The following is an 18,720-nucleotide window of genomic DNA, read 5'->3' as shown; positions in this document are numbered from 1 at the left end:
CTCATTATAGAGATGCTAAAAAGTTCCAAATGACACATCTGAGAAGGCCCCCATCTTGGGGAGACACAGCTGGACTCAGACACCCCAAAGGCAGGTTAGGGACAGGCAGAGGGAGTCCCAGAGGGGTCTGTGGAGAGGCTGCTTCAAGGGGGTCAGAGGCACTAGGCTCAAGCCAGTCAAGGGGGAGTCCGTGTGCAGAGACCCAGAGTGGGGGCAGAGAAGAGACAACATGCTTCCGGGCAGCTAATGGAGGGGGCAAGCAGGGGCTTATCTACAGAAAATAGCGCCTAGGGTAAAAAAAAGTTAGTGTTAATTTGCTGAACGATCTTTCACAGCTGGAGATGGAAACTGGGTTGGCCAACAGAAACTGGTCATTGGCGCCCTGCCTCAAGCTGCGCCCAGGGCACGCGCACTGGCTGCTAAACCTTAGTTATGTCACCGGCAGGGCAGCAGGAGAATGGGGGCAGGGAGACCGGAAGGGACAGGGGTATCCTAAGCGGATGGACAGAGTATGAAGGCTTCGGAGTCCTTGTCCAGGCTGGCTGTGCAGAAGAGGTGGGGTGTCGAGGTGGAGGGACAGGAATAACACCGCTGGGGAACAGCAGCGCCCCCGACCGTCACTCTGGCGTCCCGAGGCCCCGCCTCCGCCTCGCCCCTACCCAGCAGGCGTAAAGCTCACACACCTGAGCTCACACCTGTGCAGCGGAGGCAGGCCCTCCGCGCGCCGCCAGAATGGCGGACCCTCATCCGCCACCGCCGCAGCTGCTGCTGCTTCTGGTGCTGACAGTGCTGCTGAAATGTGCTGGGGTTTTCGGTACCACCACTGCAGGTAAGAACAGGTGAGAGGGAGGCCGGGATTCCAGAAAACTGGGATGGAGGCACACGTCTTGGCCACACATCTGGTGTCTGGACCCCTCCGTCTGGCCCGTTTACCAGCCGCCTCCCCCAGTAGGGCTTCCCCTTTCTCCAGAAGCAAGTGGGGGAGGAGTCATGGGAACAGCTGGAGCCCCCTCAACTCTGGGGCTCCCAGCTCCACCACCCCAGCGCTAGTGCCCCAGCTAGTGGCTACTGACTGGCTTATACCCAGTGTCAGGCTCTCTTTCAAACTTAAGTTTGTCTTAGACCACCCCCAGAGGGAAGGGGGTGGGGATGCCAGGACCATGGGAGGGGACAGGAGCTCCCTAGGCAGTTATCAAGTGCCTGTGGCTCCCCCTTTGCTCATGGGAAGTCCTTCTTGGTGTCTGACTTTTCCCCCTTCTGCTACCCTGTGAGACCTTTCCTAGGGTGGAGAACGGTCAAGTCTATTTCATCCTCCCAGACCTTCCCACGTACATAAGTCATACCACGCTCTGAGATTGTGTCTCCGTTGGCCCCAAATCGGTAATATCAGAGCAGAGGTCACTGTGGATGAGAGGCTTATTGCAGGCAGGGGCTTCATTCAGAAGACACCAAGTTCATCCCCATTTCCCAGCTTAGGAAACTCAGGTTTGGGCCAGCTGAGGACCCCAACCTGTGCCAGGCCCTAATTAGAACTGATTAACTTGGTTCATGCCAGCTTCCTGGTCTAGGAGTCTCCAAAAAAGCAAACACCTGGCACAGTACACAGAAACAGTTCTCCTCTACCTCCTTCTGGTCATTCTCCAGCAGCTCACGAGCATCTACTCTGCGCCGGCTGCTCAGTAGGGCCTTGTCTAACACCACCTCCTCCATCAAGGCCCACCCATTTTCCCCAATTTGCTTTAAAAGTTCAGTTAGGCAGACTTCTGGCTTGCCTTGCCCCCTGAGTCATGTTTATTTCAAGAGAAACCTCTAGTGGTTTGGATTTTTCCTCAAATGGTGGTGGGAGGCAGTTTGGGAAAGCTGGCCTTTTAGTCCCTGGCTCCTTGGAGGTCCTTGAAGGGCCCTCTACCCACCTTCCCAGTCACCTCGGGTCAGACTCTCTACTGCTCTGAATGTCAAGTTGCCCATCTGTAAAATGGGGATGAAGTCAGGCCAAAACTCCACGCCCCTTCTAGACTCATCTATCATCCCCAAAGGGCCGGGGAGACTGGACAGAGAGATGCAATTGTAGGGGGAGTTAGACCCAGCCTCTCCTGGGCTAGGTGTTATTTCCATATTTCTGGTGCCTAGAGCAGATCAGATGAGAAAGGAAGCACAAAGGTCAGCCAGGGCGGAGGGAGCAGGAGTAGGGCAGGTAGGGCAGGGAGCAGCTGATCAATGGATGTGTGAGCAGCTGAGGTGCCCAGTGGCCCGGAAACTGGGTAGGAAATAACTGTGGGAGGTGGCCCACAGAGTATTTACCCACCTCAGCCCAGCCCCTAGGCTCCATGCCTAGAACTGGGTGGGAGCCAGGGAGTGGCCAGAGTAAGGCAGAGAGGTTCCAGAGCCACAATCCACTGATGTCCTCCCAGTGCCCAGGCCTCTGTGCCCCCTATTAAATCTCTGAGTTTAACCTGAGGACTGTCCAGATGGCTGGATTCAGACTCCTGGAGACCCCATGTGTGTCAACAGAACTATATTTCATAGGGTTTTCAGTGGCTGATTTTTCAGACATAGATTGCCAGGCCTTTCTTCCGAGGCTCCTCTGGGTGAACTTGAACCTTCAACCTTTTGGTTAGCAGCCGAGTACTTAACCATTTGCACCATTCAGGGACTAAAGATTAGGGCTGACCATTCGCCCCAGCACTGCACCTGCTTCCCCCTCTCTGGGAGCTCAAGATAAATCTGTGCAGCTAATCTTCACTGTGGAACCCTGGTGCTGCAGTGCTTAAGAGCTTGGTTGCTAACCAAAAGGTCAGCAGTTTGAATCCACCAGCCGCTCCTGGGAAACCCTATGAGGCAGTTCTGCTCTGTCCTATAGGGTTGCTATAAGTTGGTATCAACTTGATGACAACAGTTTTTTTTTAATCTTTACTGTGCACCTACTGGAAACCCTGGTGGTGTAGTGGTTAAGAACTATGGCTGCTAATCAAAAGATCCGCCGTTCGAATCCACCAGGCACTCCTTGGAAACTCTATGGGGCAGTTCTACTCTGGTCTATAGTATAGGGTTGCTATGAGTCAGAATTGACTCGATGGCAGCAGGTTTGGTTTTGGGTGCACCTACTACCTGCTTGACCCGGGTGAGCTCTCAGAGGCCCCGACTTCCCATGAGCTCCATTCTGCAGAAAAGGAAACTGAGTCCTAGATGGTATAAAAGATTTGGCTGGTGTACCGCCTTAGTTGCTGCTATCCCCCATGTCCCCATATGGGGTTAAGGAGGGCTTGACCTGACTTGAGGAAGCCTCAGTTTCCCACTGAGCACTCACACGGTGTCCTAATAGGGAAAGAGGTGACAAGAGAGAGGCAGGGACCTGCCCCAAGGCACACAGCACTAGAGTTCTCACCTGTAGCCTGTTCCTAACCATCTACTCCCTGCCCCCTTGATGTTTTCTTTCCAGATGTTACTTCATCAGACCAGTTAAGCCAGAGCAGAACTTTCAGCCCTGTGCCCTCTTCCCCCTCTAGCCACATCTCCCCAAGTACAGGGGAAACACCTACCACCCACCCTAGCACCCCCGGTTCAGGGGAACTCTCCACCCACTTGATCCCCTCAAGTTCAGGGACAGCCCCCACCTCCCCACAACAAGAGACAATCTCCCACCCTAGCTCTGGTCCCCCCAGTTCTGAGCTCCCCTCCACTTCCCACTCCAACTCCCCAAGTTCTACCTCCTTGGCCCTACCCTGGAGCACCACTCCTTTCAGCCCTGAAACAGAGACCCCCTCCATGCTCTCGGATACCAGCTCCAGGACTACCGGTAAGTACCAGGAGATTTTGGAGGTGGGAAGTGGGGCGGAGGGGGGGGGGGCGGTGATCCTTGCACGGGGTGCCAGACTGCAGTTCTTGGAGCGGCCACCAGGGGAGCCACAGAACTGGGAATGTGCTGGGATACCCCTCCACCCCTTTCTAAAGCTCTTTCCACCTTCATTTCACACACATTTATTAAGTGCCTAGCGTGTGCCAGGGCCTGGGGACACCACCAGGCACAAGAGAGACAAAAATCCCTGCTCCTACAGCAAGTCAGATAATAAATGAGTCATTTACATACAGTACTTGTTTCTAAAAGAGCAAAATAGATCAAGATAAGGGGTCAGAGTGAGGGTGTAAATGATTTGACAATTTTAAGATTAGTCATTTGAAGGAGGTGAAGGAAGGAGCCATGCAGGTATCTGAGGGGAGAGCAGCCCAGGCAGAGGGCACAGCCTGTGCAGAGGCCCTGAGGTGGGAATGTGTCTGGTGAGTTTGAGGAAAAGTGAGGAGGCTGGTGGGGTTCAAGATGGGGGCAGTGAGGGTAGGGAGGATGCAAGATATGAACCATGCACCATCCAGGGACTGAAGATTAGGGCTGACCATTCGCCCCAGCACCGCACCTGCTCCCCCTCTCTGGGTAAAAAAAAATTTTTTTTGCTCAAGATAAATCTGTGCAACTAATCTTCACTGTGGAACCCTGGTGCTGCAGTGCTTAAGAGCTTGGTTGCTAACCAAAAGGTCAGCAGTTTGAATCCACCATCCGCTCCTGGGAAACCCTATGAGGCAGTTCTACTCTGTCCTATAGGGTTGCTATAAGTTGGTATCAACTTGATGACAACAGTTTTTTTTAATCTTTACTGTGCACCTACTGGAAACCCTGGTGGTGTAGTGGTTAAGAACTATGGCTGCTAATCAAAAGATCCGCCGTTCGAATCCACCAGGCACTCCTTGGAAACTCTATGGGGCAGTTCTACTCTGGTCTATAGTATAGGGTTGCTATGAGTCAGAATTGACTCGATGGCAACAGGTTTGGTTTTGGGTGCACCTACTACCTGCTTGACCCGGGTGAGCTCTCAGAGGCCCCGACTTCCCATGAGCTCCTTCTGCAGAAAAGGAAACTGAGTCCTAGATGGTATAAAAGATTTGGCTGGTGTACCGCCTTAGTTGCTGCTATCCCCCATGTCCCCATATGGGGTTAAGGAAGGCTTGACCTGACTTGAGGAAGCCTCAGTTTCCCACTGAGCACTCACACGGTGTCCTAATAGGGAAAGAGGTGACAAGAGAGAGGCAGGGACCTGCCCCAAGGCACACAGCACTAGAGTTCTCACCTGTAGCCTGTTCCTAACCATCTACTCCCTGCCCCCTTGATGTTTTCTTTCCAGATGTTACTTCATCAGACCAGTTAAGCCAGAGCAGAACTTTCAGCCCTGTGCCCTCTTCCCCCTCTAGCCACACCTCCCCAAGTACAGGGGAAACTCCTAGCACCCCCGGTTCAGGGGAACTCTCCACCCACTTGATCCCCTCAAGTTCAGGGACAGCCCCCACCTCCCCACAACAAGAGACAATCTCCCACCCTAGTTCTGGTCCCCCCAGTTCTGAGCTCCCCTCCACTTCCCACTCCAACTCCCCAAGTTCTACCTCCTTGGCCCTACCCTGGAGCACCACTCCTTTCAGCCCAGAAACAGAGACCCCCTCCATGCTCTCGGATACCAGCTCCAGGACTGCCCGTAGGTACCAGGAGGTTTTGGAGGTGGGGAGTGGGGGGCGGGGGCGGGGGGCGGTGGTCGTCGCACGGGGTGCCAGACTGCAGTTCTTGGAGCAGCCACCAGGGGAGCCACAGAACTGGGAATGTGCTGGGATACCCCTCCACCCCTTTCTAAAGCTCTTTCCACCTTCATTTTACACACATTTATTAAGTGCCTAGTGTGTGCCAGGGCCTGGGGACACCACCAGGCACAAGAGAGACAAAAATCCCTGCTTCTACAGCAAGTCAGATAATAAATGAGTCACTGACATACAGTACTTGTTTCTAAAAGAGCAAAATAGATCAAGGTAAGGGGTCAGAGTGAGGGTGCAAATGATTTGACATTTTTAAGATTAGTCATTTGAAGGAGGTGAAGGAAGGAGCCATGCAGGCATCTGAGGGGAGAGCAGCCCAGGCAGAGGGCACAGCCTGTGCGGAGGCCCTGAGGTGGGAATGTGTCTGGTGAGTTTGAGGAAAAGTGAGGAGGCTGGTGGGGTTCAAGATGGGGGCAGTGAGGGTAGGGAGGATGCAAGACATGAACTATGCAGAGGCCTGGCATTTTGAGGGAGTCTACAAAAATCATTGTTATTTAAAATAATATACTGTCAGCAGTCCAAAATGTTCAAAGAAAAGCGCAAGTGTGAAATAAAATGACCTTTTACCTACAATCACAATATAAACCATCTCCCCAAAGTGCCAAATGTCTCATTCACCATCAGAATATCGCTGCCTTTAGAAACTGAGCTCTAGATTAGATTTTTCTCCCTTTGTGAGAACTCCTGAGAATGCCCAAGTTGCAGAGAAAACACAGCAGACTAAGTGAATTCCCTGTAGACAAATATGCTCAAAAGCCAAAGGACAAATATGTGCTTTAAAAAGGTCACAGCAGAAATAGGGAAGGGAAGTGAGCATGGCTGACGAGAAGGGGTTTACAGGGCTCTGGGTCCTGGTGGGTGTATCAGTCTTGAGAGCAGGGCCAAGGTGGGTCCGGTGCTGACTCAGGACTCCTCTCCCCAGTTCCAGGTGACCCCAAGGTCCCTGAGTCACACAGAAATCCAGGCATGGTGGTGGTGGTGTGCCTGCTGGTGTCTGTCCTGCTTATTGGTTCCGTGGTGCTGGCCTTGAGGCGTTGCCACCAGGGGGAGGCCGAGTTCCAGAGGCTGGATGAGGTGTCCATGGTGAGGAAGAGGCTGGGTTGGGCGCTCCCAAACATGGCAATCCTCTGCTGCAGAGCTCACTAGTGCCTGAACAATGCCCCCTTGTGTGTGTTCCTCCTGCAGGAAACCATGAACGAGAGGTCTTCCTTTGCCCACCACCCTCCGAAGTGATCCTCATGGGGCCGACAGAGGAGGGGACATGGATGGGGCTGGGGTCCCTGGGGGAGGGGTGGGGCCTATAATAAATCACCCACTGCTCGCCCGAGCCTCCTGAGTCATGGATGCATGTAACAAACATTTATTGAGTGCCTGCTGTGTGCCAGGAACCATGCTGAGGTCTCTGCCCTCACAGAGCCCCCTGTCTTGAGAACCAGAGGGCTAAAGGAGATCATGTCAGGAGGCGCCAAGGGTCACAGGGCTATGGTTTGGGGCTGTGACTGGATCACAGGGATCCCTGTGTCCATGCTGGCCAGGAGGGCAGGGAGGCCTCCTTGAGGAGGGGATGTTTGGGCCAAGACCTGGAATTTGAGAACGAGGCATGCTGGGGAGGGTGTTCCAGAAGAGGACACAGCGTGTGCAAAGGCCCTGCAGTAGGGCGGTTATGGGCTCTGTGTGAGTGTGATTGTAACAGGGTGAACTTGAGGGTGAGTGGAGGACCCCTGGGGCTGTGGAGAGGAGTGTGGGCTTTATTCCAAAGGTGATGGACTCCATGAGGGGGGTGGGGTTCAAGCCAGCAAGTACTAAGATATGTTTGATCTTCTTAAAGCCTTTGGGAGGACAGACAGCTCCATGGAGACAGGTGCAGTCTGTGCAAAGACTATTGTTAATTGCCGTCAAGTTGATTAGACTCTTGGTGACCCCATGTGTACAGAGGAGAACTGCCCCACAGGGTTTTCTTGATCACCAGAACTCTTCCACAGAGCTGCGGGGTGTGCTTGAATTGCCAACCTTTCAGTTAGCACTTGAGCACTTAACTGTACCACCAGGGCTCCTGTGCAAAGACTGGGAGGCAGAAAAGCACCAGAGCTCCCAGGAGGCTGGATCCATCCCTCTGAAATATCCCGAGGGTAGACCGGGGGCCCCACTCTCCTCCCTCCCATGAGACAGGTGGGGAAGCTGAGGCCAGCGGAGAGGCAGGCCCATGGCTGAGGACACTCAGCAGATCAGTGGGCTCTTCCCTGGTGCCACCCCTCAACCTTTCAGACTTCTTCAGTAGAGGTGGAAACTGAGGATCCAGGCTGTGTCTCTGTCTTACACCCTATACCGTTTCTCAATGTCTCATGCCTAGGGCTTCCCATTTCAGGGCTAGGTTTACCTGGCTGTGAAATGGGTGCTCAGAGAGGGCCACAGGGTCATGCTCACCCAGCCAGTTGGGGCCAAAGCCCCCCCGACTGAGAGTCATGAGCTCTGATGGCCCTTTGGGTGGCGGGGAGGCGGGGGAGAGGGGACACAGGGCCTCCCAGGCAGGCAGCTGCATGGGTGAAACATTAACTCACAGTAGCGCAGGCAGTGGGGAGGCAGCAGCCACAGGCCCCTTTCTCCTTGGAAGGGACTTTCTTCTCCCCCCTCCCTGCCAGCTGCTCCTCCTGGCCCCTGCCCCTCAGGGTCTGAAGGCAGCTCCAGAAAGGGCTGTCCACTTGCCTGGGGCGGCACAGCCCAGGTGGTGAGGAAGATTTCTCAGGGCTCCTGGGGACCCCCAAAGGATCATCCCCACTCTCCCTCAGCCACATCCCATGAACTCTGTGTGCTACGTGTGACCCAGACCCTGAGTTGGGAAAATCTTCCCCCCTTCTATCTGCAAAGCCAGCTCCACCTCTGTCTCCATTTCTCTTCCTTTCTTATATCTCTGGTGGTGAAGTGGTTAAGAGCTACAGCTGCTAACCAAAAGATCAGCAGTTCGAATCCACCAGCTGCTCCTTGGAAACCCAATGGGACAATTCTACTCCGTCCTATAGGGTCGCTAGGAGTTGCAATCGGCTCTGTGGCAATGGGTTTGGTTTGTTTTGGTATACTTATATTCAAAACCACCAAGAATTAGATCCATACAGTGGAACATTAACCAACCCCTTGCCCTCGAGTTGATTCTGACTCATGACGATCACGTGTGTGTCAGAATAGAGCTGTGCTCCATGGGGTTTTCGGTGGCTAATTTTTTGGAAGCAGATTGCCAGGACTTTCTTCCTCAGCACCACTGGGTGTGTTCCAACCACCAACCTTTAGGTTAGTCCAAAAATAAAAGCAAACCCATTGCCATTGAGTCGATTTCAACTCATAGTGAGCCTATAGGATGGAATAGAGCTGCTCCATAGAGTTTCTAAGGAGCACCTGGTAGATTTGGACAGCTATTGCCCTTAACCCCTATGCCACCAGGGTTTCCTTTAGGTTAGTATCCAACTGCAAACCACTTGTACCTCCCGCCACAGCCCTAAAAGGGAATGAAGCTCTGATACATGGTGTAACATGGATGAATCTCGAAAACATGATGCTCATTGAAAGAAGCCAGACACAAAAGGATAAATATTGTATGAACCCGTTCACATGAAATGTCCAGAACAGGCAAATCCATAAGACAGCAGATTAGCGGTTCCCTAGAGCTGTGGGAGGGGGACAGGGAGTGACTGCTAACGGCCATGGGTCTCCTATGGGGTGATGAGAATGTTCTGGAATTATACAGAGGTGGTGGTTGTGCAACATTGTGAATATACCACTGAATTGTGCTCTAAAATGATTACTTATGTGAACGTAACCTCAATTTTTAACATGTTGAAACAAACTCAGGAACAAGTAACACTCACACCCCTCGGGTTCCCCCCATGCTCCTCCCAGTCCCCTTCATGCCCTCCTGGTCACCACCCACCCCCTGGCTGGTGTCCCCCAGGTGGATTGTGGACTGTGTCTGGGCCTGGCGCTCAGAGAGTTAAGGGGCTTGGCTGGAGGGGAGGGGACCTGGACTTCCCTGTCAGGCAGGTCCAGCCCCACCTCCTCCCTGCTCCCTGGGAGGTCACACTCAGCAGGGCTCAGTGGCCCCGGAGTACCAAGCCTGCTCAGCCTCACAGGGTTTGTGTGAGTTGGGGGTTCTCAAACAGTGGGTTATGGTCTCACCTGCCCCAGGCAGGGGTACCTGAAACTGACAGAGCTGGCCTGGGGGGTTGATAGGTCCCCTATGGCACCTGGACCAGAGGTCCCCCTTTCTGGGGTCCCCAATGCAGCTGAGTGGAGAGGGGGCTTTGGGTGGGGGAGTGTGGGTGGACACCTGGGCTCCCTATCCTGGGAAAGAGGCCCCGCCCCGGGAGATGTCTAGGGGAGGGCCCTCTGAAATGTCCTAGATGAGAGTCCCAGGCTCTGGTCAAAGCTGCAGGGCCCTGCAGTGAGCTGCCCTCATGGCGGGTACCAGAGGGGTGTAGATGGGCTCAGGGCCCTGGGGATTTCATGTCTGCCTCCTGCAGATCCAGACACGCCCACGGCATGCGGCGCAGCAGAACAGCTCACTCCTTCCTGCTAAGTGAGGTGAGCAGCAGTGGTTGGGCTGTGGCCAGTGGAGTGGTCTTCCCTCAGCCCAGGCCATGGGGTAGGGGGCCCTAGGATCCCCCAATGCTTAGAAACACCCAAAGCTACTTGAGGACCAGCTTATTGCTGTCATTAGTTGCTGTCAGGTGGACCCCGACTCCTGATGACCCCATGTGTGCAGAGAACTATTCCATAGGGTTTTCAAGACTGTGACCTCTCAGAAGCAGATCACCAGGCCTACCGTCCACGGCACCTCTGAGTGGGTTCAAACTGCCAACTTTTCAGCTAGTAGTTGAGTGCTTAACCATTTGCACCACCCAGGGACTCTAAGGACTAGCCTAGAGCTGGGGAAACTGAGGCCCAGAGAGACCCAGGTGTCCAGCCCAGAACTATGGCTGCTACCTTTGGAGGCTGGGGACCCCTCAGTGGAGCCAAGGCCTTTGATCTCCCAAAGAGGCAGCCTGGGTGCCCCAGCACAGGGCAGGGAGGGCGAGAGGTCCCATTGTACAAACTGAGGCAGGAGGAAAAGACAGGATCCAACATAGATGCTAACAGGAGCTGAATTAGAATTCCAGGCCGGTCACCTCTCTGGGACTCAGTGTTTGCCATGTGAAAAACGGCCTAAAATTTTGTGAACTGAGAGGCCCTAGGCCTACTGCGGCTGGCCAAGAGATTATAGAACAAAGACTATCTAGCTGCTGAGTGCCCCCCCGCACAGAGGTGTGACCCCTTCCATGTTAACTGAGTTCGTTAACACCTACCCCTGTCTAAGAAAGAGGACAAAGATGAAGATATCCCCAGTTTACAGATTAAGAAACTGAGGCACAGAATGGCTAGCCCTCTCCAAAATGAGTGAACAAGTGCATTTGAACATGGGCCAGCGGGACCCCAAGTCCCTGCTCTGAACCTCACCCACTGCTCCTCCACCTGCTCCCCCCAGAGCTGGCACTGTCCTCCCCGCTTTTTCCTCTCTAAAGTGGGTGGGGGGCACTGACCAGGCAGCCCCATGACCCCAGCAGGTGCTTCCCACTCTGAGCTGCACACCCTCCCCTCTAAAGTGGGGATCACCTGGCACTCCCCCAGAATTTGGTTTGCGGCTTCAGTCATTCCACCAACGTGTGCCCAGCACCTACTGTTTGCCAGGCTCTGTGCTGGGCGTGGGGGTGCCAGGGACCACACAGTGATATGACAGGCCCTGCCCACCCACTTGGGGCTCATGCATGGGAGAGGGAGAGAGAGATGTTAAAGAAAAGGAAGGAAGTGAGGAGTGGCTGGAGTGACTCTAGCTGGGCTGGGGGGGAAGGCATCCTCTGAAGGGTTCCCTCAGAGCTGGAGAAAGGATGAAAGCAGAGAGCTGGGGGAAGTGTCTCCAGGCAGTGGGCACAGCCTTGCAAAGGTCCTGCAATGGGAAGGAGCCAGTGGGTTTGGAGATTAGCAAAGAGGCTGGTGGGGCTCTAGAGAGGGTGAGGAGTGATGGAGGGAAAGGAGAATGGGCAGTGGGAAGGGGCTGGGCCACACAGGGCCTCAGGGGAAGTGCGAAGTCTGGGCTTTGTTCTAGGGGCATTGGGAGCCATGGGAGGTTGAGGCTCAAGTGAGGGGCAGATTTCAGGTTTGTCTTGGAGACAACACTTGGGGTGCAGACAGGGCCAGCACACTCAGCATCTGGGATGAGCCAGTGGACAAATCAGCTACCGTCAGAGGGGGCTTCCCTGCCTAGGGACCCCTGGCAGCCTTCCGTCCCCACCTCAGCCCCTCCCCAAGGAAAGCAGTTTGTCTAGAGAGACAAGTTGATTGACAAGAGCTGCTGCTGAGAGGCCTGGAGGGCCCCCCATCCTCCCACCTGCATTCAGTTCTGAGTGCCCTCCAAATCCACCCTGCTCTGAGGAAGAGAGGTAGCCAGGCTGTGTCCTTGGCAGCTGGGGCTCCCTGAGGCACCCCTTGGTCTGTGCTTACCCTAAAACCAACAAACCCACAAGTCCAGGTGCAAACCCAGCTGCCTCCATGGGTTCCCCTGGGAGTGCCATGACATTGAAGCTTCTCCCAAACCTGGCCCCGGATCTTCCCCGTTCAGGTAATGGCGACCTCACCCACCTGCGCATGTAGGTGATGTGTGACTACTAGTTATCTCGGCAAATTATCCATCATGTTGTTGTAGCTGCTGTTGAGTCAGCCCTGACTCATGGCGACCCCACGCACAACAAAATTAAAAGCCTCCTGGTTAGGATGTAGGCGTCATCCCCACGGTCAGTTATGGACTGGATCCTTGTGATCATAGGGTTTTCACTGGCTGATTTTTGAAAGTCAATGACCAGGCCTTTCTTCCCAGTCCGTCAGTCTGGAAACTCTACTGAAACCTGTTCAGCATCACGGCAACACACAAGCCTCCCCTGACAGTTGGGTGATGGCTATACATGAGGTGCTTTGGGCGGGGATCAAGCCGGGTCTCCCATATGGAAGGCGAAAATTCTACCACAGAACCACCACTGCCTCCCAGTCATCCATGATAACTACTGGTTACCCCTGAGTCCTCTCTCCCTCACATCCCATGGCCGCGTCTCATCTCTCAGCCCCTAAAACACATCCCAAATCCACCCACTTTTCTCCATGGGCCCCACAGTGTCCCAGCTGCCAACAGTCCCTACCACATGGAACTTCTTAAAATTATAAAGCAGGTCACATCCCTCCCAGCTCTCAACCACCTCTCAGAATCAAATCGCAACTCCATACCCTACTCCTCAAACCACTGTCCTGTCCCTCCACTGTCCCCTCCCTCCACTCCATCCCAGCCTCCCTCCTGTTTCTCCACCTGCCAGCTCATTTCAACCACATTGCCTTTGCACGTGCTGTGACCTCTGCCCATGATGCTTTTTTTCCCAGCACTCTCTCACTGGTTTCTTCTCTTTCAGGTCCTAGCTCAAAGTCAACTCCTCAGACACACCCCAACTGCTTTCACCAACATTATACAGCCCATACATGGTTTCTAGCATCATGTGGACTACCTTTGTGTGCTTGTTGTTATTTGTACCTTCTGCCTCACCCACCAGCTTGGGAACATGTGTGGTTGGGCTGGGCCACTCCATTCATGGCCATACTTCCAGTCCCCAGGCCAGTGCTTGACCTCCCCAGGGTGATCAGCAATGTTTGTTGATTGAATAAGTGACCAGAGGTAAGCTTGGCCAAGGAGTTTTCTCATCTGGGACTCAGTTTCCCCAGCCAGAAAACAGGCAGGTGATATCTTGGTAGGTCTCCCACTCTGGGAGGGGCCACCAACCCACACCCTCGCTCCCTCTGTTTTCCTACACATTTTCTCAGCTGCCAGAACCCTGTCCTTGGGGATGTCTCAAATCAAGGACTGAGATTTCTGCATTAGAATTCAGGCACCCCTGGGAGAGGGTGGGGACAAGTCATGCTCAAATGGGAGCTAGTCAAGTATCCTGAGTCCTAGAAGTATCCAATACATGCAAAGAGCTGAGTAGGGCATGGCCACTGGCTTTGGGACACTCAGCAGACCCTTTCAGCCTCTCTGAACCTCAGTATCTTCCTCTGTAGAATGGAGTAAGAGAACCCACCCCACAGGGTAATGAGTGAGCCAGGAGTATGTAGGGGCTCAATTTATGTTCATTCCTTCCACTCTCCCCTACCCTTGCCCTGGCTCTGGCGCTGATTAATGAAGTTACTTTGGATCTCAGTTTCCCCCTCTGAATGTTCACAGTTCTGTGGTGGAGACAAATTTATTTGGGAGGCCGAAAGGCAGGACAGCTGAAGGCTGGACTGCTCCTCTGAGCCCTGCCTCTCCCATTTCCCTCTTTGTCTCCTCTGCCTGTCCCTCCCCCTCCCTCCCCCAAGGCTGTGGGTTCTAGGTTTGTGCTAGCTCTCCAGGTCAGCACCATGGAGAGCTCCAAGCCTGCAGCTTGTCCATGTGGACTCCACTGTTTTATTATCAACAACCCCATGGAATCAGTGAACATCCCCATTTCTCAGATGGGGAAACCGAGGCATACTTGCCCTAGACCTCATGGCATGGATTGAACCCTGATCTGTTGGGCTGGAGATCTCATGTTCCCTACTCATCAATTTAATCCCAATTCTGTTTGTTTCTAAAGTATTTTGAACACTTGGTATTTGCAAACACCAGCTCATTTAAATTCTCCATTCAGTCCTTCCTTCAAGCAGTTAGGCACTGTAGTTCAGAATCCAGAATCCCAGCTCAACCATTTGCCAACTACAACCTTGGACAAGTTGCTTCACCCCTCTGAGCCTCAGTTTCCTCATTTGTAATATTGTACCCTGGTGAGGTAGTTAATCCACAGCAGACCCTAAAACAGCACGTTTGAGGAGTGAGTGTGCAATAGATATTAGCTATTATTGCTGTCACTGTCACTGGTGTTCATTTATTTGTTACATGCTATACTCGATGGCATTGGGTTTATATATTTTAATAAATGATATGCTATAATATTATAGAATACCACTACAGTGCATATTGTTGTTACAGTAAATAGTATTTAATATCACGTAACGGAGGCAGTGGTGATTCAATGGATGGTGGAATTCTCACCTTCCACGCAGGAGACCCAGGTTCCTGCCCACTGCCCCTCATGCGCAGCCACCATCCATCTGGCAGTGGAGGCTTGCATGTTGCTATGATGCTGGACAGGTTTCAACAGAGCTCCCAGGCTTAGATGGACTAGGAAGAAAAGTCTGGTGACCAGCTTCCAAAAATCAGCCAGTGAAAACCCTATGGATCACAAGGGTCCGATCCACAACCAATAATGGGGATGGTGCAGGACTGGTCAGTGTTTCATTTTGTTGTGCATGGGGCTACCGTGAGTCAGAGATCGACTCGATGGCAATAACAGCAACATCATGTAAGTTATAAATAACAAGTATATTATTTACTGGTTGGTTAATAAATATTCCTTCAGTGCCTACTGTGGGCCAGGCAGTATTCATACCCCACGAGTTTGAGCTCAACATTCCCATTTTGCAGATGAGCAAACTGAGGCTCAGAGAGGTAAAGTCACTTGGAGGAAGCAGGACTAATATGCAGCTGTCTCGACTGGTCCAGGTATCAGGGTAGGGTATCTCAGAGCCTCACATTTCCCAGGATCCTAGGGGGTCCTATGCCTGGGAAGTGACTTCTGCCTTGACTGTGTCTCCCTAGCGAACCTGGGAGTCAGCAGATTCTGGCTCGGTCCCCGTGAGCCCCCTTGGTGCTGGTGTTATCTGGAGACGTTTCTCAGGGACTCCCTTGCTGCCACCGCTGTCAAACCGCCTCGGGCCCCCAGGTGAGGTTGAGCCTGATGCCCCTGTCCTGTTCACCATCGAGGCTCAAGGGCCAGAGTGGAGCCACGGTCCAGCCCCAGGCAGGTGAGGAGGCAAATGGGGATGAGGGCTCTGGTCCGGGGAGAAGAAGATAGGTAGATAGATGCTTAGGCATATTATAGATAGGTGATAGATAAATACAGTAGATAGAAGATAGATAGATGACAGCCTGACACATAGATAGACAGACAGATGCCATTGAGTTGACTCTGACTCATGGTCAGAATGAAATGTTGCCTGGTCCTTCATCAGCCTCACGATCACTGGCATTTCCATCGTTGTGGTTGTTGTGCCAATCCATCTCACCAAGGGTCTCCCTCATGCTCACTAGCCCTATACTTCACCAAGCACAATGTCCTCCACCAGCTGTTGATTCCTCCTGATGATGTGTCCAAAGCAAGGGAGTTGGACAATGTTCTGTTGTGACCCATAGGGCTTTCATTGGCTAATATTCTGAAGTAGATCACCAGGCCTTTCTTCCTCATCTGTTTTAGTCTGGAAGCTCCACTGAAACCTGTCCACCATGGGTGACTCTGAGGGTATTTGAAATACTGGTGACATAGCTTCCAGTGTCACAGCAACATGCAAGTCAAATAGGTGGTGGATCTCTTATCTGAATCTTTTTCTCATTTGTTCAGAAAGCATTTATAGAGCACCTACTGTGTGCCAATCCCTGTCCTGGGGACACAGCCATAGACAAATAGGTGCACTCAGTCTGTGCAGTCAGATTCATAACTAGATGGTGACAGCCCAGAGTCATCCAACTGTGATGGGGAGATATCAAGGCACTGTAAAGACCAGGGAAGGCTGCCTGGAAAAAGTGGCATCTATGCTTTGCATGAACGATAAAGTGAAGTCAGCTGTGAGGATGCAGGGAAGGGTATGCCCACAGAAGAAACAGAGTGTGCCAAGTCCCAGGCTCAGGAGGATCAAGTGTATGAGAAGCTGAACATAGACCAGCGTGGCTAGGGGGTGGGAAAGGAGGCCGGGGAGGCGGGCAAAGGCTGGACCACACAGGACCTCATGGATCACAATGAGGAGGGCTTTCAGGGGAACGAATTGATCCAACTGGCATTTTTAAAAATCTCCATGGCTATTGTGAGGAAAATCAGCTGTCAGGGCTGGGGCAGGAGTCTTAGGAGACCAAAGAAGAGGCTTGGGCAGTGTCAGAGCCTGGAGATGCTGGCGTCTGAGGTAGGACGGGAGCCAGGGGCTGGAGAGAAGTGGGCAAATTGGGGGATTATTTATGGAGTAGACACACCAGGTGGTGGTGGACACCAGGAAGGGATGCGGGAAAAGGGGGCCTGTCATGGACAGCACCTAGCCATGACATTTCACATTTGATATCTCCTTGCAATGGTGCCAAGAGGTGGAGACACCGTCATTATACCCATTTTCCAGAAGGGAAAACTGAGGCTCAGACAAAGGAAGTAGCAGAGCCTATGTCCCAAATCGCCTCCCACTCTCAACTCTGTGGGCAGGGAGACTGGGGAATGAGAGGGAAGGTCAGTGGGGACTGAGCCACACACAAAAAAGACAGAGAGGAGCTGCTGTTTTCCAATCACACAGCAGGGTGTGGCAGTACTGAGGCTTAAGCTTCTTCCATCTGTCTCCCTGGCCCGCACAGTTTTCATTTCTTTAGCCTAGGGGCAGGGCTGGGACAGGGGACAGGCAGTCTTCATGAGAGGCACTGCTCCATGCCTCTGTCCTGGCTTGGGGCCGGTGGCGGGGTGGGGGGGGGGTTCTAGCAATCCTTAGTGTTCTTTTCCTGTGTGTAGATGTATCTTCACATGGTGTCTGCCCTGTGTGTCTCTCTGTGTCTTTCTGCTCTTTTATAAAACACCACTCAGAAAGGATAGATTAGGACCTGCTTTACTCTGGTATGATCTCACAAACATAACAAACCAAAACTCCTGTTTCTCAACAGGGTCACATTCGCAGGTATATGGGTTAGGACTTCAACAGCTTTTGAGGGGACACAATTTAATCCATAACACCCCCTATGAGCCCCAAATACCTCCCTGTCCCCATCCAGAATCCACGGTGGCCAGAGTGGCCACTGCCAAGTTGTGATCCAGTCTGATTTCTCTCTGCCCCATACCCACCTGCCCAGCCCTACCAGTGTCCAAGTCTACTTCTATATTCTAGATAGAAAACGTTCTCCCCCTGGCCCACTTCCGAGGAAATTACCCCCCTGGACCAGAATGCCTGGTCGACAGGCACTGGAGTTTCCAGAACTGAGGAAGGGAGGGGCAGGCCTGGAGTTTGAGGGCCGGAATTGTGTCTGCAGGGTGGGGCCAGGGGAGTCACAGGGTGTTTGAGAATCTGCCATTTCCACTGAAGATCTGGGCGTTGCTGTGGTTATAAAAGGGTGGGTGGGGGTCTCCATGGAGCTGTAGCTGCTTGTCCTGAGCTTCCACAAAAGGTGGGTTCTCTTCTTACCAGCCCATCTCCAATCCAGAAGCACCCCGGGAACAGGTGAGGAGGGTCTTAGAAGTAGAATTAGGATGCTTAATAGAGAGATATGACTTCTCCTCCCCACATCCCCTCCCTCACGGATGACTCCTCTGAGCCCCAGCCAGCCTCTGTGTGCCCACCCCATGCATGGGAGGTTCCCACCATAGTCCTCCCCATTTCCCTATCCTCCGGAATCCCTTTCCTGCATAGAAGGGGGTCCCAAGGAGACCCCGTCTAGGGGTGAACCTACTCTCCTGGGCTTGGCAGAGACTCCGCCATCTATGTCTACCTCCGAAGACCAGAGCCCTTAACTCTGCTTCCAGATCCTCCTTGCCGCTGTCACTGGGGAGGGTTAAGGACCCGCCACTGTTCACCTCTCAGCTTTCAGCATCTCCTGGGCGGACAGCGCCCTGGTCTGGGGGTGTGTCGAAACCCCTGTCTCTCTGCGCAACCTTCAGCATCAGCCGGGCCCGGACAGCTTCTCGCTGTCGCAACTACTCTGATCCCCCTGAACCTTAGAAGCTTCTCTTTCAGCACCAGAGAGAGGGACAGCGCCGCGGCCCTTGAGGGGGGTCTCCTGAGCCCCTGCCTTCCTGCCCCACATTCAGCCAAAACCGGAGGGCAATTTCTGCGTCTACCACCTCAAGCCCTTCTCTTGAGCCTCTTCCATTCTTGGCCCTGCGGGGAGGGGTGGTCTTCCCAGCCCCTGCCTTCCCCATCCTTCCACCCCTGCCACCCTTC

General features: G+C 53.2%; 1 protein-coding gene across 3 annotated transcripts; it reads left to right on the top strand.

Annotated features, from left to right (window-relative positions):
• The first annotated feature begins 488 nt into the window (after window positions 1–488).
• LOC126071628 (putative protein TPRXL) lies at window positions 489–6,884 on the top strand. 3 transcript variants are annotated; one of them, XM_049875843.1, is made up of 5 exons: window positions 489–829; window positions 3,744–3,796; window positions 5,172–5,516; window positions 6,551–6,711; window positions 6,814–6,884. In XM_049875843.1, the coding sequence occupies exons 1-5, from the start codon at window positions 798–800 to the stop codon at window positions 6,859–6,861; spliced, it is 639 nt and encodes a 212-aa protein (XP_049731800.1). In that variant the 5' UTR covers window positions 489–797; the 3' UTR covers window positions 6,862–6,884. The 3 variants fall into 3 exon arrangements, with proteins under 3 accessions (XP_049731800.1, XP_049731797.1, XP_049731799.1); XM_049875840.1 differs by having other exon boundaries at window positions 3,440–3,796; XM_049875842.1 differs by lacking the exon at window positions 3,744–3,796.
• Window positions 6,885–18,720: the final 11,836 nt, after the last annotated feature.

The sequence above is a fragment of the Elephas maximus genome, chromosome 3 (genome assembly GCF_024166365.1).
Source record: "Elephas maximus indicus isolate mEleMax1 chromosome 3, mEleMax1 primary haplotype, whole genome shotgun sequence".
Lineage (NCBI taxonomy): Eukaryota > Metazoa > Chordata > Mammalia > Proboscidea > Elephantidae > Elephas > Elephas maximus.
This window is presented reverse-complemented; position numbering and strand designations above follow the sequence as displayed.

Bases quoted from the DNA above. Each gene is read 5' to 3' on its own strand.
- LOC126071628 (XM_049875840.1), top strand. From the start codon at position 733: ATGGCGGACCCTCATCCGCCACCGCCGCAGCTGCTGCTGCTTCTGGTG. The intron at 830-3,439 runs GTAAGAACAGGT...TTTTCTTTCCAG, and splicing joins TTTCGGTACCACCACTGCAG to ATGTTACTTCATCAGACCAG. The intron at 6,712-6,813 runs GTGAGGAAGAGG...TTCCTCCTGCAG, and splicing joins GGCTGGATGAGGTGTCCATG to GAAACCATGAACGAGAGGTC.